This window comes from Corythoichthys intestinalis, chromosome 1 (assembly GCF_030265065.1).
Source record: "Corythoichthys intestinalis isolate RoL2023-P3 chromosome 1, ASM3026506v1, whole genome shotgun sequence".
Taxonomy (NCBI): domain Eukaryota; kingdom Metazoa; phylum Chordata; class Actinopteri; order Syngnathiformes; family Syngnathidae; genus Corythoichthys; species Corythoichthys intestinalis.
Window position 1 is genome coordinate 41952347 of NC_080395.1, and position 18277 is coordinate 41970623.

The 18277-nt window shown below is 40.2% G+C and overlaps 1 protein-coding gene across 6 annotated transcripts in view; it reads right to left on the minus strand.

Annotated features, from left to right (window-relative positions):
* The window catches only part of fes (FES proto-oncogene, tyrosine kinase), a 44082-nt gene that overhangs the window by 24636 nt on the left and 1169 nt on the right, over nucleotides 1–18277 (minus strand). For 2 of the 6 annotated variants that reach the window (XR_009064447.1, XR_009064444.1), the window contains exons 1-7: nucleotides 16985–18273; nucleotides 10292–10465; nucleotides 10049–10145; nucleotides 9715–9898; nucleotides 3189–3326; nucleotides 2988–3107; nucleotides 2759–2881 (exon numbers count right to left, since the gene is read on the minus strand). Coding sequence is in view for 4 of the 6 variants with exons in the window: in XM_057846456.1 (XP_057702439.1) it covers nucleotides 2759–2881; nucleotides 2988–3107; nucleotides 3189–3326; nucleotides 9715–9898; nucleotides 10049–10145; nucleotides 10292–10465; nucleotides 16985–17197 (1049 nt within the window). In the remaining 2 variants the exon portion in view is untranslated. Of the gene's footprint in view, nucleotides 1–2758; nucleotides 2882–2987; nucleotides 3108–3188; nucleotides 3327–9714; nucleotides 9899–10048; nucleotides 10146–10291; nucleotides 10466–16206; nucleotides 16399–16984; nucleotides 18274–18277 lie in introns of those variants that run through there. The other 4 variants (XM_057846475.1, XM_057846456.1, XM_057846464.1 and 1 more) reach the window with 4 other exon arrangements.

Here is an 18277-nt window from a genome sequence, read left to right on the forward strand (position 1 = left end):
TTTCGTCTCTGGGCTTCCTGTGTCCCAGGGAAAGACGGTGGTGCTGACAGTCGTTGACAGGTTCTCGAAGATGGTCCACTTCATTCCTCTGCCCAAATTGCCTTCTTCACTACAGACTGCGAACATACTCGTGAGCCACGTTTTTCGAATTCATGGCATTCCTACTGACTTGGTGTCCGACAGGGGTCCTCAGTTTGTCTCGCGAGTATGGAAGGCCTTCTGCAAAGCAATTGGGGCTACGGCTAGCCTGTCATCAGGGTACCACCCTCAAACTAACGGCCAGACTGAACGGGCAAACCAAGACCTCGCTGCTGCTCTTCGGTGCGTCTGCCACCAGCACCCGTCTTCCTGGTCCACCCATATCCCTTGGGTGGAGTACGCGCACAACACTCTCGTCAGCACTGCCACAGGTATGTCGCCTTTCAAGACCGCTTACGGCTACCAGCCCCCTGTGTTCCCTACCCAGGAGTCGAGCGTCTCCATACCCTCGGTGCAGCACCACCTGCGACGAGCCCATAAAGTTTGGCGGGATGCTCGTGCAGCGCTTTCAAGGACGGCAGAGCGCAACCAGCAGTTGGCTGATCGTCACCGGAGACCGGCCCCCCAGTATCAGCCAGGCCAGGAGGTCTGGCTTTCAACAAGGGACTTGAACATTGCTGGGGTCTCGAAGAAGCTGGGTCCCCGCTTCATCGGACCGTATAAAGTTGATAAGGTGGTCAACCCGGTGGCCGTGAGGCTCGCGCTGCCTCCATCCCTCAGGATTCATCCTGTTTTCCATGTCTCGCTGCTGAAGCCGGTCTCCTCCAGCCCGCTTTGCCCTCCGGAACCACCTCCTCCACCTCCGCGTCTGCTCGATGGTGACCCTGTTTATACTGTGAGGTCCATCTTAGATTCCAGGAAGAGGGGCAGGGGGGTTCAATATCTGGTCGACTGGGAGGGCTACGGTCCTGAGGAACGCCAATGGGTCCCCCGCTCCTGGATCCTGGATCCCTCTGTCATCCGCGACTTTCACGCGCGCTGTCCCGGGAAGCCAGGTGGGTCGCCAGGGGGCTCCCTTTGAGGGGGGGGTACTGTCACGTTCTGCTGCTGGTTGGGTTGTGTTTTGTTGCAGAGCTGATTGTGGGGGCGTTCCCGACGTCGCACCTGCAGCCGATGCACGCTCATCAACACTGCATTTAAGCACGGGAGATCTCAAAGACAGCTGCCGAGATATTTGCCTTGCTGGTCGCTATTTGACATCTCGCATTAGTCGCTTGTCTTTATATTACGTATACTATATTACGCTGCCTAGGATTTTTGTTCGGCTGCTGCCTCCTTTTGAATCTCTACCTTGTGCAGGTATTCGAGTATTGTATTTTATTTGCCTTTTTCGGCTCCGTGCCTGTTATCTTAGTTTACCCTCGAGTTTGTATTTGAGCCCCGTCGACCTACGGCCACGGACCCTTTTTGTTTTTTCCACCTTTCCGCGATCGCGTGTTGTTTTTCGTTGTGAGTAATAAACCTTTGTAAGCCATCCCCGCTTGTTGTCTGCTGCATGGTCCAACCTTGCTTCCGCATTTGCGGACCTAACAATTATAATTCCATTAATTCGTTCCACACCCCAAAAACCTACACTAAATCCTTAATAAATACTGCTGGCACTATTACAAATAGCAGTTACACAGAGTAAAACAAATACATTACAAATAAAAACCGGAATAATAATATAATAATCGTAATAATAATAGTAACACATGTAATGATGTAACGAATCAGGTACTAATGTGGCGGATTTGTTTTGCGTGGTGTACCTGAACGCACCGCGTGGCTGAAGTGAAAGGGAAAGAGAGGATTTTTTACTTTCACTTTTCATGTTCCGCTACCGCGGACAGTAGGCATGTTGTGTTGCGGCAAGTTCTGAAATAAATGATTTAAATCTGCCGAAATTGGCAATTTTTGTCGATGTCACATTAATAATAATTGTCACCTTAACATATAAAGACTTGCGAAGAGAGTTCGAAGGAGGACCGTCGAGATCGTAGACGTTCTACAGCCGTGCTGTCGACCAAGTTCACCGACGCGCACACCGCGCCTATATCATTTCCATCTTCATTTCAATGGTAAGCCTCACATTTTTTCCTTTTTTTCACCATCTGCACTAACATTCTTGGAACCCATGGTGATTTCTCTCACAAGAAAATCTGCTGTTTGTCCGTCTTGCGGGGAAAAAAAAAGAAACTGCGGCGCTGTCATAAATCGTCGTATTTCAAGCATGTCGTCAAACAAATGGCGAGTCAAATTTTACGTTGATAAGATTGTGTGTTCAGGTATGTCGAGATACCACTGTATTTACCCCATTGCCATTGACAACGTTAGATTTCCAATTTATTTCAATTGTGAGGACTGGCTGTGAATGCTCATTATTCAGTGCCATTGACGACGCTAGACGTTTCATCCAATCTAATCCATTCTGACTGAAGCCCTCCCAGTCTAAACGGATTCTGACTGGAGCCCTCCCCTCCCAGTCTAAATGGTTTGGACGTCTAGCACCATCAATAGCAGTCAATGTGATAAGAGGGTGGTGACCCAGAAATGTCCCAAAATCAATAGGAAGTGACCAAAAATCTACAGGAGAATGATCACTGACACCCTCCCAGTCAAAATGGATTGGACGTCTAGCGCACAGAATGGCAGCCAATGAGTTCAAAGAGTGCCCTAAACAGGGCTAAAAACCCATTAACTCACTGGTTACTATTGAAGTCCATGGCTGTTCACTCACCTTTGCCCTTTCCTGACCTCTCCATCCTCCGCCTCCAACTCCAGCTCCAGCTGTTCTACTGAAACCTGCTGTGGGATGAGAGAGCGGGTCAAGGCCAGCAGATCCTCCTCAATTGTAGTCAGCCTGGAATAGATAAAAGGATGTTAACATTGAATGGAATCAGAAAAAGGAGATGCAAAAAGACAAAAGAGCATTATATATGTAAATGGTAAGTCCGATATTTATTGACTTGTGCTCAACAGTCTCCAGAGTTAAGTCATTCAACTGGACTTCTTGAGGATCTAAGTTCTCTGTGTTCTCCAAAAGACTGCAATCGAATTCTGCACAAGCAGGAGTCTCCCCCGCAGACCTGTAAATACACACACGCAGGGGTTCACTTAATAATTCTCTGGTCGGCGTGGCGCCGCTTACAAAGAATAAACTCCACTACCTGTTGTGTTGAATGAAGCCGTCGTACTCTGTGAGAGGATCGATGAATGTAATAGCAGTGGACATTTCCCGGTGGATGTGCACCACTTCTTGATGAAGCATGGAGGAAATGTCAAAATATTCCTGAAGGATCTCCTTTCTGCCAAAAAAAGGAGAAGTTAAGAGGCAAACTTGCATCAAGTGTTAAGCATGTTTTAAAACAAATCAATTAAACATAAAAGGAAGGCTTTAAAATCTTATTTTTCCACTTCCCAGAATCAGTACAAATTTCTCACTCCCCCAAAACAATCTTTACCGCTCTAACGCTCAACCTCCTCCCCTCAAAAATCATGCACACACACGCATACACAAAATGCACATACTTAAATTAAAAAAATAAAAAAAACTCACAAAAACTATACGACTCACCCCCACACCAACACCTTTTGCAATATCCAGGCAAAAATCCTGCAGTCACACAAAAACTATATACTAAAAAACACTTAATTCACCCCAAAACTCTTTGAAATGCACAAAAATGCACATGCTACTGGCCACCTGAAAACCGAAACTTCAAATCCTATCACACGCACCAGAAACAGTCCTACATACTAAAAAAAAACAACCTTTTATCTGTACCCAAAATGTAAACAAACCCTAAAAAAATAAAAAAAGAAAAAAAAAATCATTCTCTCACAATAAAACTTTCAGATGCGCCCGAAAATTCTTCACACATCCAAAAATATTTTAATGTTTTCAGTCACCATAGACCCTTTTATTGTTAAAAAATGAGTCCCTTATGAGTAAAAAATGTGTTTTACGCAAACTGCTCTTCCGTGTAATAAGCCTGTCCCTGTCTGCTTCCTGTTCTTTATATTTACATTTTTGTGTGCCCCTCAACTCAGTTGATGGTGATATATGTCCGATCATGTGGCTCTTTTGATCCTCCTGCTGTGAATGTAAATTAGTTTTTCACACGTAGACGTCCAATCCATTTGTCGTAGGAGGGTCTAGCAAATTGTCCACTGCCACATTAAAGGATTACGTGTCTATCGCCATCAATTTCAACAAAAGAGTTTATGGATAGTGAAATCATTTTTATTTTTTTATTTTTTATTTTTTTTAACAGTCCAAAAATTAACAGTTCCAACCAAAACACAAAAATAACATCCATACACATTGATTTTGCTCATTCAATTAATATTTTCCCTGACAAACACCCAAAAAATTCGCTCTTATTGACTTTTTGGTAGTGGTGAATGAAGTACTGGTACTTACTTTTTATTTATTTATTTATTTATTTATTTATTTTAATTATTAATATTATTAGTTTTTGCCTAAGTAAAGTACAGATACATGAGCAAAATAATTACCTAAAAAGTACAAGTATCTGTAAAAGTACAAGTATCTTAGAAAACATATAAAGAGCAAAAGCTCTTGCTTTCAAATTGACTTTAAAAGTCAAAACGGGTCAAAAGTCAAAGGGCTGTCAAACGATTAAAATTTTGAATTGAGTTAATTATAGCTTAAAAATTAATTAATTGTAATTAATCGCAATTAATCGCAATTCAAACCATCTATAAAATATGCCATATTTTTCTGTAAAGTATTTTTTGGAATGGAAAGATAAGACACAAGATGGATATATATATTCAACATGCGGTACATAAGGACTGTATTTATTTATTATAACAATAACTCAACAAGATGGCATTAACATTATTAACATTCTGTTAAAGCAATCCATGGATAGAAAGACTTGTAGTTCTTAAAAGATAAATGTTAGTACAAGTTATAGAAATTTTATATTAAAACTGCTCTTAATATTTTTGTTTTAATAAAATTTGTAAAATTTTCAATCAAAAAATAAACTAGTAGCCCGCCATTGTTGATGTCAATAATTACTTACACAATGCTCATGGGTACTGAAGCTTATAAAATCAGTCGCACCCAAGTGCCAGCAGAGGGCAGCAATACTCCGCAAAACACAATTAACACGTGTACATTTAACTGTACTGTCATTTAAATCTGTCTGAGCGGGGCATGTGCGTTAATTGCATCAAATATTTTAACGTGATTAATTTTTAAAAATTAATTACCGCCCGTTAACGCGATAATTTTGACAGCCCTAGTAAAAAGTAAACGTATTTTCTGCCAATGAATAAATGTGATATGTATGATATACAGTATACTGTATATATTTAAAAGAAAGAACCAGAAAATTCATTGATTGCTCAATTTTATTAAAAATTGTGCAGAATGGGGGAGTGCAGTAAAATTGACTGCACTGTAAACAAAAGCTTAAAAGCTCAAAAAATGCCAACATTTTAGATCTTAATGACAGATTGCAAGCTAGTATCAGGTGCATACCCCCACTTACTGCACAAAAATGTGCAGCAACCCATCTGAAGGCGAGCTGTTGCTTTTTATTGGTGAATATACTGTTCACCTGCCTAATCTTGCTAGTACTCATGTTGCCGCCTGCCGTGCTCAATTATTATCGATTGCGACAGAGACATGAAAACAAAACTATCAATTCACAATAAGGAAAAACAAACAAACAAAAGTAACGTATAATCCAGACGACAATTTGAAAAGTAGTGGAGTAAAATGTACAGATACTTGTAAATGCCGTAAAAGTAAAAAGAACCACTTCTTATTTGTACTCAAGTAAAGATGCACAAAAAAAAGTACTTTAACACAATAACTAAGTACTTTTACTTCATTACATTCCACCACAGCTTTTTGGAGCCCATCTGGTGCCAGGCTAGAAAAAATATTTTTCATCAGTAATATAATTTGTACAGGTTAGTACATGGTACACATTAGTAATCTGTACACACAGTTTAGTAATCTGTTGGTACAGATTAGTAAACAGGACCCACAGTCTCGTAATATGTGATACAGTTTACCAATCTTTCAGTAAATTCAGTAATCTGTACTCATCATGTAGTAATCTGTGGGTAAAGATTAATGAACTGTCGGTACAGATTACTAAATCACTTTCTGTTAATTTTTGGGTGAAAAATAATGAAGACCAACAGAGATTATCTTGCAGGTCCAAAAAGTTTTTTTTTTGCGGATCCAAATTGAAATTCTAAGGAGCCCCTCTAGTGCCAGGAGAGGAAAATTCATTGGTATTTGTACCCACATTTGACTAATCTATGCATTATTTAAGAAAATTTAATATTAACTCATTATTGGCTGCGATGATAAATGTCCAATCCAATTTGACTGGGAGGAAAGGCACCAAGTGATCAAATTTGTTGCCAGCCCCTGTCAGTTCAGATGTATTCGACATCCTTGCTAATGTCAGCAAACGAGTTTTTTTTTTTTTTTTTTAAATCCAGCCACACAAGGGTACATACTAGTCCTTCTAAAAAAATAGCATATTGTGATAAAGTTCATTATTTTCTGTAATGTACTGATAAACATTAGACTTTCATATATTTTAGATTCATTACAGACAACTGAAGTAGTTCAAGTCTTTTATTGTTTGAATATTGATGATTTTGGCAAAAAAGTCAAGAAAAACCAAAAATCCCTATCTAAAAAAAATTGCATATTTCATCCAACCAATACAAAAAAGTGTTTTTTAATACAAGAAAAGTCAACCTTCAATTAATTATATCAGCTATGCCCTCGTTACTTGGTCGGTAATCCTTTTGCAGAAATGACTGCTTCAATGCGGCGTGGCATGGAAGCAATCAGCCTGTGACACTGCTGAGGTGTTATGGAGGCCCAGGATGCTTCGATAGCGGCCTTAAGATCATCCACAGTGTTGGGTCTGGTGTCTCTCAACTTCCTCTTCACAATATCCCACAGATTCTCTATGGGGTTCAGGTCAGGAGAGTTGGCAGGCCAATTGAGCACAGTAATGCCATGGTCAGTAAACCATTTACCAGTGGCTTTGGCACTGTGAGCAGGTGCCAGGTCATGCTGAAAAATGAAATCTTCATCTCCATAAAGCTTTTCAGCAGATGGAAGCATGGAGTGCTCCAAAATCTCCTGATAGCTAGCTGCAATGACCCTGCCCTTGATAAAACACAGTAGACCAACACCAGCAGCTGACAAGGCACACCAGACCATCACTGACTGTGGGTACTTGACACTGGACTTCAGGCATTTTGGCATTTCCTTCTCCCCAGTCTTCCTCCAAACTCTGGCACCTTGATTTCCGAATGACATGCAAAATTTTATTTCATCTAAAAACAACGTACTTTGGACCACTGAGCAACAGTCCAGTGCTGCTTCTCTGTAGCCCAGGTCAGGCGCTTCTGCCGCTGTTTCAGGTTCAAAAGATGCTTGGCCTGGAAAATGCGGCACCTGTAGCCCATTTCCAGCACATGACTTTGCATGGTGGCTCTGGATGTTTCTACTCCAGACTCAGTCCACTGTTTCTGCAGGTCTGGAATCTTTCTCAGGGTGCAGTCACCTCTTCTGGTTGTGCAGCGTTTCCTGCCACACTTTTTCCTTCCCACAGACTTCCCACTGAGGTGCCTTGATACAGCCCTCTGGGAACAGAATATTCGCTCAAAATTTCTTTCTGTGTCTTAGACTCTTGCTTGAGGGTGTCACTGGACTGGCCTTCTCGACAGCAGTCAGGTCGGCAGTCTTGCCCACGATTGCAGTTTTGAGTAGGGGTGTGACAAAATATCGAAATGGTGATATATCGTGATACTTTGTATCCCAAAAGGTTATCGATATGCTTCTGCCAAGAATCGAGATATCGTTTTAAAAAGGTGTCAATGTTTAAAAAAAAAAAAAAAAAAAAAGGGAACCAACAAGTTATCAAAATCTTCCACCATAATATAACCCCTAGCAAAAAGTATGCAATCAACAGTCTCGGACGAGCACTCACTCAGACATTTTATCACGTACAACAAACTCAGATAAAAAGTTTGAAAAAAATAATGAATTATTTCAAAAGTGCAACTCTTTAGCATTCAGAAACACTAAAAGAAATGAATAAAAAAAACATTGTGGTGGTCAGTAAATGTTAATTTTATAGAGCAGGTGCAGGGAAATATTTATGGAATCACTCCATTCTGAGGGAAAAAAATATGGAATCATGAGAAACAAACGAAGAAATAACAATCAAAACACATCTCTAGTATTTAGTAGCACCACCTCTGGCTTTTATGACAGCTTGCAGTCTCTGAGGCATGGACTTGATGAGTGATAAACAGTATTCTTCATCAATTTGGTGCCAACTCTCTTTTTAATTGCAGTTGCCAGATCATCCATGCAGGTCGGAGCCTTGATGTGGACCATTTTCCACCACATGTTATTAATAGGGTTCGGATCTGGGCTATTTTGAGGCCATGACATTGACTTGATGAGTCTTTCTCCAAGGAAGGCTTTAACAGTTTTAGCTCTGTGCCATGATGCATTGTCATCTTGGAAAATGAAAAACATATTTTCAATTGAAATGATAAAAAAGCTGTCAATAATTTCAATGTAAACTTGTGCATTTATTGAAGATTTAACCACAGCCATCTCCTCAGTGCCTTTGCCTGACATGCAGCCCCATATCATCAAGGACTGAGGGAATTTTGATGTCTTCTTCAGGCAGTCATCTTTGTAAATCTCACTGGAACGGTACCAAACAAAAGTTCCAGCATCATCACCTTGTCAAAAGTCAAGAATCTGCATTGGACAAGGTGTCAGGAGTCAAGAATCTGCATTGGACAAGGTGTCAAAAGTCAACAATCTGCATTGGACAAGGTGATGATGCTGGAACTTTTGTTTGGTGCTGTTCCAGTGAGACCTTAAATGGCCCAAAATTACCTGAATGCCTGGCATTGACTGCCTTTGACTGCCATTGACAGCCATAGACGTTCAATCTGTTTGAAGTGGGAGGGATGGCAGCGAATGAACGAAAGTTCATTCGCTGCCACCCTCCCAGTTCAAATGGATTGGACGTCTACTAGTGATAAACTGATTCCAATTTACACTAGAAGCTTGTTTTTCTGTTAATTAGTTTTTTGTAAAATATCCTAGAATGATTTCCTGACCAATGTATCGATAATCGTTGTATCGTCATATCGTCAGATCGTCGTTATCGTGAGCTTTGTATCGCAAATCGTATCGTATCGTGAGGTACCAAGAGGTTCCCACTCCTAGTTTTGAGTAATGAACCAGGCTGGAAGTTTTTAAAAGCCTCAGGAATCTTTCACAGGGGTTTTGAGTTAATTTGTTGATTCAGATTATTAGGTTAGCAGCTTCTTTAGAGTACCTTTTCATGATATGCTAATTTTTTGAGATAGGGGTTTTTGTTTTTTCTTGACTTTTTTGCCAAAATCATCAAAATTCAAACAATAAAAGGCTTGAACTACTACAGTTTTGTGTAATGAATCTAAAATATATGGAAGTCTAATGTTTATCAGTACATTATGGAAAATAATGAACTTTATCACATTATGCTAATTTTTTTTGAGAAGGACTAGTATTTTCTATTAAAGGGCTCTGCTCTAATTCAGGGAATGATGCAAACAGGACTGTACATTTGCTGCAAACAAGGCAGAGGAGAATCATAAATATCTTACAAGATGAGCACCATCTCCTGCTGCAAAGCCTGCAGTGCATTTAACATGGCAGGCTGCATGTGAGCCTGGTGTTGTTGCTGGTAGACTTGAGTGGCACGAACACTCAGCACATACTCATTGTGCGCCTCGTGGAGTTTCATTGTGGCCTTGACATAACGCTCTTTCGCCCTGTCACGCTCTTTATCTGTAAGCATACAACATTGCCTTGAAATTATCTGTTCAAACCTGTTCAAAGAAAAATGTGATGTGCATTTTTTTTGTTTGTTTTTTTGCTTGAAAGAGTAAAAGAGTTGAGTTACATTTGAGTGATATTTAGAGAAGTAGAAAAGTTCACCTTTACTGGCTTCCTGGAACTTCCTCTTTGCCTGGGCAGCGTCTCTCGCCGCCTGCCGGTAGCTGCTTTTCAGCCTCTCCAGCTCTGTCTGGGTTACCTGCAGCACAGAACAGCCTATTTTCACACACTCAAAGCAATAAACATCAATCTCAAGATGGGTTTTAAAGGGCATTTGCTGTTTGAAATACACGACTTGTAATTCTCTTTGTTTTATCTTGAGTAGTAGTATTTTCACTCACTCACCTTGCTGAGCTCTTGCCTCAGGAAGCTCCAGTGTTCCGCGTAGGTTTTGCGGAGTTGCTGTTTATCTCGGATGAGCAGTGTGAGTTTGCTGACGGGTCCGTTCAGCAGCTCTTCAGAGCGCCTCCTCATCAACTGGCTCAGAAGGTCAGTCTGAGACACCAGAGTCCCCCAAGACTGATTGGAAGTAAACGAGAGAAGGAGAACTGAGTTTAAGGTGTCAGGGCAGGTAGAACCAGATTGTATTAGAGATACACAGACTATTTTAGACAATTTATACGGCACCCATTGAACACATTGGCTGACATTGACTTCGCGAGATGTGCAATCCTTGATTGGAAGGGCTGACAATGGCACTGAAACATGAGCATTCAAAGCCAGTCCTCCCAGTTTAAATGAATTAGATGTCTATTGCTGTTAGCCACACTATACCGTATTTTTCTGACTATCACAGTTTTTTTTTTCATAGTTTGGCTGGGGGTGCTACTTATACTCAGGAGTGACTTATGTGTGAAATTATTCACACATTATTATATCAGTTATTTTGGTGTTTTGGAGTGACACTGATGGTTTGGTAAACTTGTTAGCATGTTCTTTATGCTATAGTTATCTGAATAACTCTTAATAGCTATGTTACGGTAACATACTGGCCACGTTCGCATTTGGTTGTTCATGCATCATGTAACATTGTCATACTGTACACTTATTCAGCATGTTGTTCTCTATTGTATTTTTATTTTAAATTGTCTTTCAAGATGACATATCTGTTCTATGTGTTGGATTTGATCAAGTAAATTTCCCTCAAAAATGCGACTTATACTCCGGTGCGATTTATATGTTTTTTTCCTCTTCGTTGGGCATTTTATGGCTGGTGCGACTGAGGGGCCGTTTACATGGTGACTCTCCGAGAATACGAAAAATATCAAATTTGCATTTGCAATTGCGTCTCCATTTGAACAATGTCGCAATTCGCATGAAAACGATGTAGTATTCATGCAAGGTCCTAGGGGGCAGTGCAGATTTACAGGGCGACAGCGAATGATGCACTTTGACCCCACCAAGCTCCCTCAGCCCGGAAAAAAACATGCCCGCCCACTCGAAGCAATTTTCCTTTTGTTCAACAAGGCACAAAAATTGAAACATTCAACATATTTAATTTAAAAATAATATTAAAACAGTGAATTAAAGCCGACATTCCGCCATATTTGCTGTTTTTAATGTTTAGTAGCACCGCTGCGCACGCCCAATGTGATGTGTACGAGTGCTGACGCTAACGGCGCGGTCTCGCACCGCGGGAGCCTTTGATATGCATGCCAAGAAAGCCCCCCTCAATCCCCCGCAATCCGATTCTTCCACTTTGGAGGCAGGATTCAGAGTTTTTCGTCTTCACCTTCCATCTTCGCCGACACCATATGCACGCGAGGGGAGTCTGCTACTCAGTCATTGCGTATGGGTCGCAGAGTCGCCTTGTGAACTGCCCCTTATATACCCTACCCACCGACGTCACAAAACCACGTGCTCGCTGTGTGGTTCCGCCCACTTGTCCGTCATTTTGTCTCTGTATTAGCATTGTTTTCAATTGATCGAGGAATTTAAAATGCATTTCATGGAAGACCCGGTGCTTTCTGATGCCGTAAACTCACTGGATGTGTTGCATAAAAGGCGTTATGTGGAAAAGCTTCGTTCTATACAGTCGCCAGATCCATATTTGATGCCCAAATCGATGTTTTTCGACCCACTGTCTTCGCCCTGTCTGCCTGACCTCTGCTACGCTGATATTTACAATTATCTTGTCCACACAAAATCAGCCTATTCCCACGAAAATTTGAAAAACTTCAAGAGCTTGGAGGCTTATAAATACTTCGTTGCTGGTTGGGTGAAACAGGTCCTCGTTCGGCAGGAATCTATCTTGTGCTTGGAAAGGTGCGTTACGAAATTTTCAATTCAAAATCTTTTGTTATTGCTAACATCCACTGTCAAGTCTAATGTATTTCATGTCGTTTGTCAATGGAGTTATGGCTTTTAATGTTTATATGGTTTAGCGATAGCACTCTCACTACATACATACGTGTATGTTGTCGGCGATTAGCCTAGCACTGATCTTAATTGTGGTTATTTGTCAGCCCCGTAGACGAGGCCAGTTTCTTTCACTTGGTACCAGCTAAATATTATTCAAAAAATAACGATGGTGGAAGAAAGGGAAGTCACAAACATCTTGAATTTGAAACTATGTCGTACTACGTTGTATGTTGTCGGCGATTAGCCTCGCAATGATCTTAATTGTGGTTATTTGTCAGCTCCGTAGACGAGGCCAGTTTCTTTCACTTGGTACCAGCTAAATATTATTCAAAAAATAACGATGGTGGAAGAAAGGGAAGTCACAAACATCTTGAATTTGAAACTATGTCGTACTACGTCGTATGTTGTCGGCGATTGGCCTCGCAATGATCTTAATTGTGGTTATTTGTCAGCCCCGTAGACGAGGCCAGTTTCTTTCACTTGGTACCAGCTAAATATTATTCAAAAAATAACGATGGTGGAAGAAAGGGAAGTCACAAACATCTTGAATTTGAAACAATGTCGTACTACGTCGTATGTTGTCGGCGATTAGCCTCGCAATGATCTTAATTGTGGTTATTTGTCAGCCCAAAACCCTCTAAATATATCTTAAATGCATCTTACCGGATATAAAATGACTACTACATAGTCTGTGGTGATTTTTTGGTGCCCAGTTTTCACGTCGAATTGCAGCCGTCCATTTCGCTCTCCTCTTTGGATCCCTTGGAATACGGTAAAACTTCAAGTCTCTCCTTCCATCTTCTCTGTTAGTGCAACCAACAGCCACACACGCCTTCACCATTTTGATTATTAATGTTAAGGAGCAGAAAAACACGCCGTAAATAGGAGAAATGTACGTAGTCGTAACAGGTTAACACTATGTTTTGACGGACAAGTGGGCGGTACCATTCAGGAGAGCGGAGTTGTGACGTCACGTGGGTAGGGTCTATACTCAGGTGCGACTTATAGACCCTACCCACGTGATGTCACAACTCCGCTCTCCTGACTGGTGCCGCCCACTTGTCCGTCAACACATCGTGTTGACCTGTTACGGCTACGTACATTCCTCCTATTTACGGCGTGTTTTTCTGCTCGTTAACATAAATAATCAAAATGGTGAAGGCGTGTGTGGCGGTCGGTTGCAATAACAGAGAAGATAGACGGAGAGACTTGAAGTTCTACCGGATTCCGAGAGACACGGAGAGGAGAGAGCGAGATGGGCTGCTGCAATTCGACGAGAAAACTGGGCTCCAAACGATTACCACAGATTATGTAGTAGTCATTTTATATCTGGTAAGATGCATTTAATATATATTTAGAGGGTTTTGGGCTGACAACCACAATTAAGATCATTGCTAGGCTAATCGCCGACAACATACACGTATGTATGTAGTGAGAGTGCTATCGCTAATCCATATAAACATTAAAAGCCCTAGCTCCATTGACAAATGACATGAAATACATTAGACTTGACAGTGGATGTTAGCAAGAACAAAAGATTTTGAATTGAAAATTTCGTAACTCACCTTCCGAGCACAAGATTCCTGCCGAATTTTCATGTACGAGGACCTGTTTCACCCAACCAGCAACGTAGCATTTATAAGCCTCCAAGCTCTTAAAGTTTTTCAAACTTTCGTGAGAATAGGCTGATTTTGTGTGGACAAGATAGATGTAAATATCAGGGTCAGGCAGAGACGGCGAAGGCAGCCGGTCAAATGAATCATCGATTTAGGCATCAAATATGGATCTGGCGACTGTATAGAACGAAGCTTTTCCACATAACGCCTTTTATGCAACACATCCAGTGAGTTTACGGCATCAGAAAGCACCGGGTCTTCCATGAAATGCATTTTAAATTCCTCGATCAATTGAAAACAATGCTAATACAGAGACAAAATGACGGACAAGTGGGCGGAACCATACAGCGAGCACGTGGTTTTGTGACGTCGGTGGGTAGGGTATATAGTCCGAAAAATACAGTAGGTCAATTAGGCCACATTTGTATACCAAATGTTAACATTGTGTTCTACACAACCAAAAATAAGATGTCCACTTACACCTGGTATTTATGGGGTTATGTTTTCTTTTTAATGACATAAAGTACTCACTTGCCTTATGAAGAGTTAAAGAGTGACATACAAACCTCAAAGTGGGTGTAATACTAATTAGGAACCCAAAGAAATGATAGACAATCGACTGAAAAAATTGATGAATTATTAGATACCCAAGCATGTTTGTTGAGGGATCAGCACGTAATTTAACTTATTACACTGTGTAGTACAGTGATATAAAGACTCTATATAATCCTATTCCGCCTGTAATGTGACTTATACAAAAAAGAAAAATTGGCTTTTTTTTAAGTGATTGTGTTAGGGGTGCAATGATACATCAATCTGTAACGATACATCGTTGTCAGGGGCTCGTATCAAATCGAAATAGGCAGACTCTGTAATATTTACAAATATCGTATCTTTGCAAATAATCAAAATAGTCAATGTACACCTTTAGCTAAAATTTTGGATGTAACAATATCGATCTGACCACTATATTGAGTACCGGTAAATAAAAAAATAAAAAAAAAAACGACAAACATTGTTGAACATGGTCATCTTTTACATATGTTGTTTTGTTAAATAGAGGGTGTTCATTCAAATGAGAGAACAAAAAGATCCAAGTTGCGTTTGATTTTTTTTATTGCTTTAGCTGTTTTTATCATATTATTGTGTTAAATGTGTCTATACTAAAAAAATTAATTAATTGGAAGTCCTGGAGTAAAGTCGAATCATGGCAGACCTTTATATAACATATCTGACAAAATATCGACAAATATCATATCTGTGTCCAAAGAATTAATATCCTATTTTCATGAAATTGGTTATCTATACCCCTGGTTTAAATTAGGAGTGTACCATTATATGAATCTGACCGATACATTGATAATTCTTCGATGAAGATCATCTTTTGTATTTAAAACAAACAAACAAACAAACAAAAAAGGTTTCATTCAAGTATCTTTTTTTTTTTTTTTTTTTAATCAAAATCGCTTTCTACTTTTCATGTTTCTTTTGGTGAAATGTAACTTCATTAAGTTACATCGAATGTGTGAATAATATCGAATTGTAGCAGACTAAAATTTCAGCAAATGCAGTGTCGTTGCCCTATGATTTACACCTCTAATTGGAGCTACAGTGGTTTGAAAAAGTATCTGAACCTTTTGGAATTTGTCACATTTTTGCATAAAATCACCATCAAATGTGATCTGATCTTTGTCAAAATCACACAGATGTAAAAAAAAAAAAAAGTCTGCTTTAACTAAAACCACCCAAAACATTTTATAGGTTTTCATATTTTAATGAGGATAGCATGCAAACAATGACAGAAGGGGGAAAAATAAGTAAGTGAACCCTCTGCCTAAGGAGACTTTAAGAGTGATTGAAACCAATTTTTACCAAACAGAGTTTGGCAATGTTGCTTCTCTCCCAAGGAGTGTCTGTCCACCAAAGATGGCGCCAAGTGTTCCGCGCAGAATACTCAGAGAGGTAAAAAAGAACCCTAGCATAAGTGTCTACTGAAGACTTACAGAAAACACTGGCACAGTCCAATATCTCTGTGCACACATCAGCTATCTGTAAAACTATGGCCAAGAATGGTGTTCATGGAAGGACTCCATGAAGGAAGCCACTACTGTCTAAAAAAAAAAAAAAAAAAAAAATGTGTTGCTCGTTTAATGTTCGCAAAAAAGCACATGGACATTTGATAGAAGTTTTGGCCAAATATTTTGTGGACTGATGAAACCAAAGTTGAATTGTTTGGGAGTAACACACAACACCATGTGTGAAGAAAAAAATGGAAGAGCTCACCAACATCAACGCCTTATCCCCATCGTGAAGCATGGTGAAGGGAGCATCAGGATTTGGGGCTGTTTTGCTTCTTCAGGGCCTGGACAACTTGCAATCATTAATGGAAGAATGAATTCAAAAGTTTATCAGGATGTTTTGCAGGAAAACCTGAGGCCGTCTGTCAGACAGTTGAAGCTAAAAAGAGGATGGATGCTGCAACAAGACAATGATCCGAAACACAGAACCAAATCAACTTCAGAATGGTTTCAGAAGAAAAAAATACACGTTCTGGAGCAGCCAAGTCAAAGTCCAGACTTGAACCCCATTGAGATGCTGTGGCATGACCTAAAGACAGCGATTCATGCCAGACATCCCAGGAATCTGACTGAACTACAGCAATTTTGTCGAGAAGAATGGCCCAAGACTAGTACTGATTGGTGTGCTGGACTTAACTGCCGCTACAGGAAGCATCTGGTTGAAATTATTGCTGCTTGGGGGGGAGCAGAAAATATTAAATGTTATGGTTCACTTACTTATCCCCCCCCTTCTGTCATTGTATTCATACTATCCTCATTAAAATATGAAAACCTATAAATGTGCGGGTGGTTTTAGTTAAAGCAGACCCTGTTTTTTCATCTGTGTGATTTTGACAAAGATCAGATCACATGTGACGATTTTATGCAGAAATTTGAGAAATTCCAATAGGTTCAGATACTTTTTCATACCACTGTATACATGTACCGAGTTATGATAATCTATTTCTCATTTCTGAATTGGCTGCTAAATAGTATTGCCTGACCTTGTTTAGCTGGCTGATGTGGTCCGTTCCAACTCCGGGCTGCTTGTCCACCATGGCGGCCATGTGGTGCAACTGCACGGCAAACTCCCTCTCACTTTTTGCCCTCTGGCCCATCCACTTTTTCATGACTTCCATCATGTGAATCTCAGAGTCCAACAGCCTGAGGACCGCCATGTGAGCCCCAGGGCACTGCAAGTCCTCCCCGAAGCCCATTTCTGGCCTTCAAGGGGCAAATTCTTTCGACCTAAAATTGTGTTCGCTACACAAGTGAGACAGACAGAAACAATGTGGTTGAAGTTGTTGAAGCAGCTGCACTGGCCAAAGATAAGTTACTTCCCTGCTTCGTGTTCGTGTGAGGTACCACTTCCTCATTTGACGTTGGTTTTGTTTGCAAATCTTATTTCACTTTGAATTCAGGATATATTTATTGGCCAAGTATCACTAATCTCAGTCAATCCAGATTGGATTTCCATCGCAGACAGTGGTGGCAAATGATTGAGGATATACAAAGCACCTTTCAATATAATTAAATAAAAACAATTACTTGACTTCAACTTTACAAAGTTGCATGTAGGCCGAGTAGGGAGCAAGTTTACAAACGAGCTGAACATTGCTTTTTATAGTATTATTAACAGCTCGAGATGCTCGTCTTTTATTGAGAGCTATTGTTGCATAAAAACAATGGTTTGCTTTATAGCCCGGTGCAGAGCCACTCTCACTTCATTATTTGGATTTATGAGACGGTTGGTGTAAAGTCATTGGATTAATTACACAAGCAAGCCATCCCCCAGTCTCACTACAGTGAATGAGGTGAATAATGTAGTGTGTCGCAAGCTGCTTTGAGGGAACAATGTGGATCAAGTTTAAATCATTGTCTACAAAAATTAATTGATGTTGTTCTCTAATTAATTTTTAATGAAAACCCTTTGACAGATGTGCATATATTTGATGAGTCATTCCAGATTTGGAGGACATGTTGTCTTTAAGAATCTTGAGAAAAAAAATTGTTGCTACATACTAGTACACTGTTGGCCAAAAGTATTGGCACCCCTGCAATTCTGTCAGATAATACTCAATTGCTCCCAGAAAATTATTGCAATTTTCAATGCTTTGCGAGTAATATCTTCATTTATTTTGCATACAATGAAAAAACACAAATGAGAAGAAAAAATTTTTAAAAAACAATCGTTATTATTTTACACAAAACTCCAAAAATGGGCCGGACAAAAGTATTGGCACGCTCAGCTTAATACTTGGTAGCACAACCTTTTGACAAGATAACTGCGAACAACC